The sequence below is a fragment of the Haliaeetus leucocephalus genome, unplaced genomic scaffold (genome assembly GCF_000737465.1).
Source record: "Haliaeetus leucocephalus isolate CR32 unplaced genomic scaffold, Haliaeetus_leucocephalus-4.0 Scaffold181, whole genome shotgun sequence".
Taxonomy (NCBI): domain Eukaryota; kingdom Metazoa; phylum Chordata; class Aves; order Accipitriformes; family Accipitridae; genus Haliaeetus; species Haliaeetus leucocephalus.
The window spans coordinates 401,120-401,401 of record NW_010972617.1 but is presented as its reverse complement, the minus strand read 5'-3'; the positions used below and the strand labels follow the sequence as shown (position 1 = coordinate 401,401).

The window sequence follows — 282 nt, the reverse complement described above, 5'->3', positions numbered from 1 at the left end:
CGGAGGAGCCCCGGCAACCGGAGCCCGCTCCGCCCCGCGGCGAGGAGGCCGCGGAGGAGGGCGGCGGGCGGCGGCCGGGGGTGGACGCCCCGCCGCCCAAGGAGAACCCGTGGACGAGGCGCAGACCCGCGCGGGACAGCCCCTCGCCGCCCGCGGCCGACGGGCAGCTCGTCCCGCAGGACCCAGGTGCGGCGGCCGGGCCCGGTGCGTGTCTGTGCGTGTGGCGGGGAGCGGCGGCGGGCCGGTTGGCGTGTGGTGTTGGTTTTCGGTTGTTTTGTTTTG

The 282-nt window shown here is 78.0% G+C and overlaps 1 protein-coding gene across 1 annotated transcript in view; it reads left to right on the top strand.

Moving 5' to 3' along the window:
- LARP1B (La ribonucleoprotein domain family, member 1B) overlaps nucleotides 1-282 on the top strand; it is a 34,588-nt gene that overhangs the window by 1,507 nt on the left and 32,799 nt on the right. Inside the window, exon 3 of the mRNA XM_010564503.1 lies at nucleotides 6-186. Coding sequence (XP_010562805.1) covers nucleotides 6-186 — 181 coding nt within the window. The remainder of the gene's footprint in view (nucleotides 1-5; nucleotides 187-282) is intronic.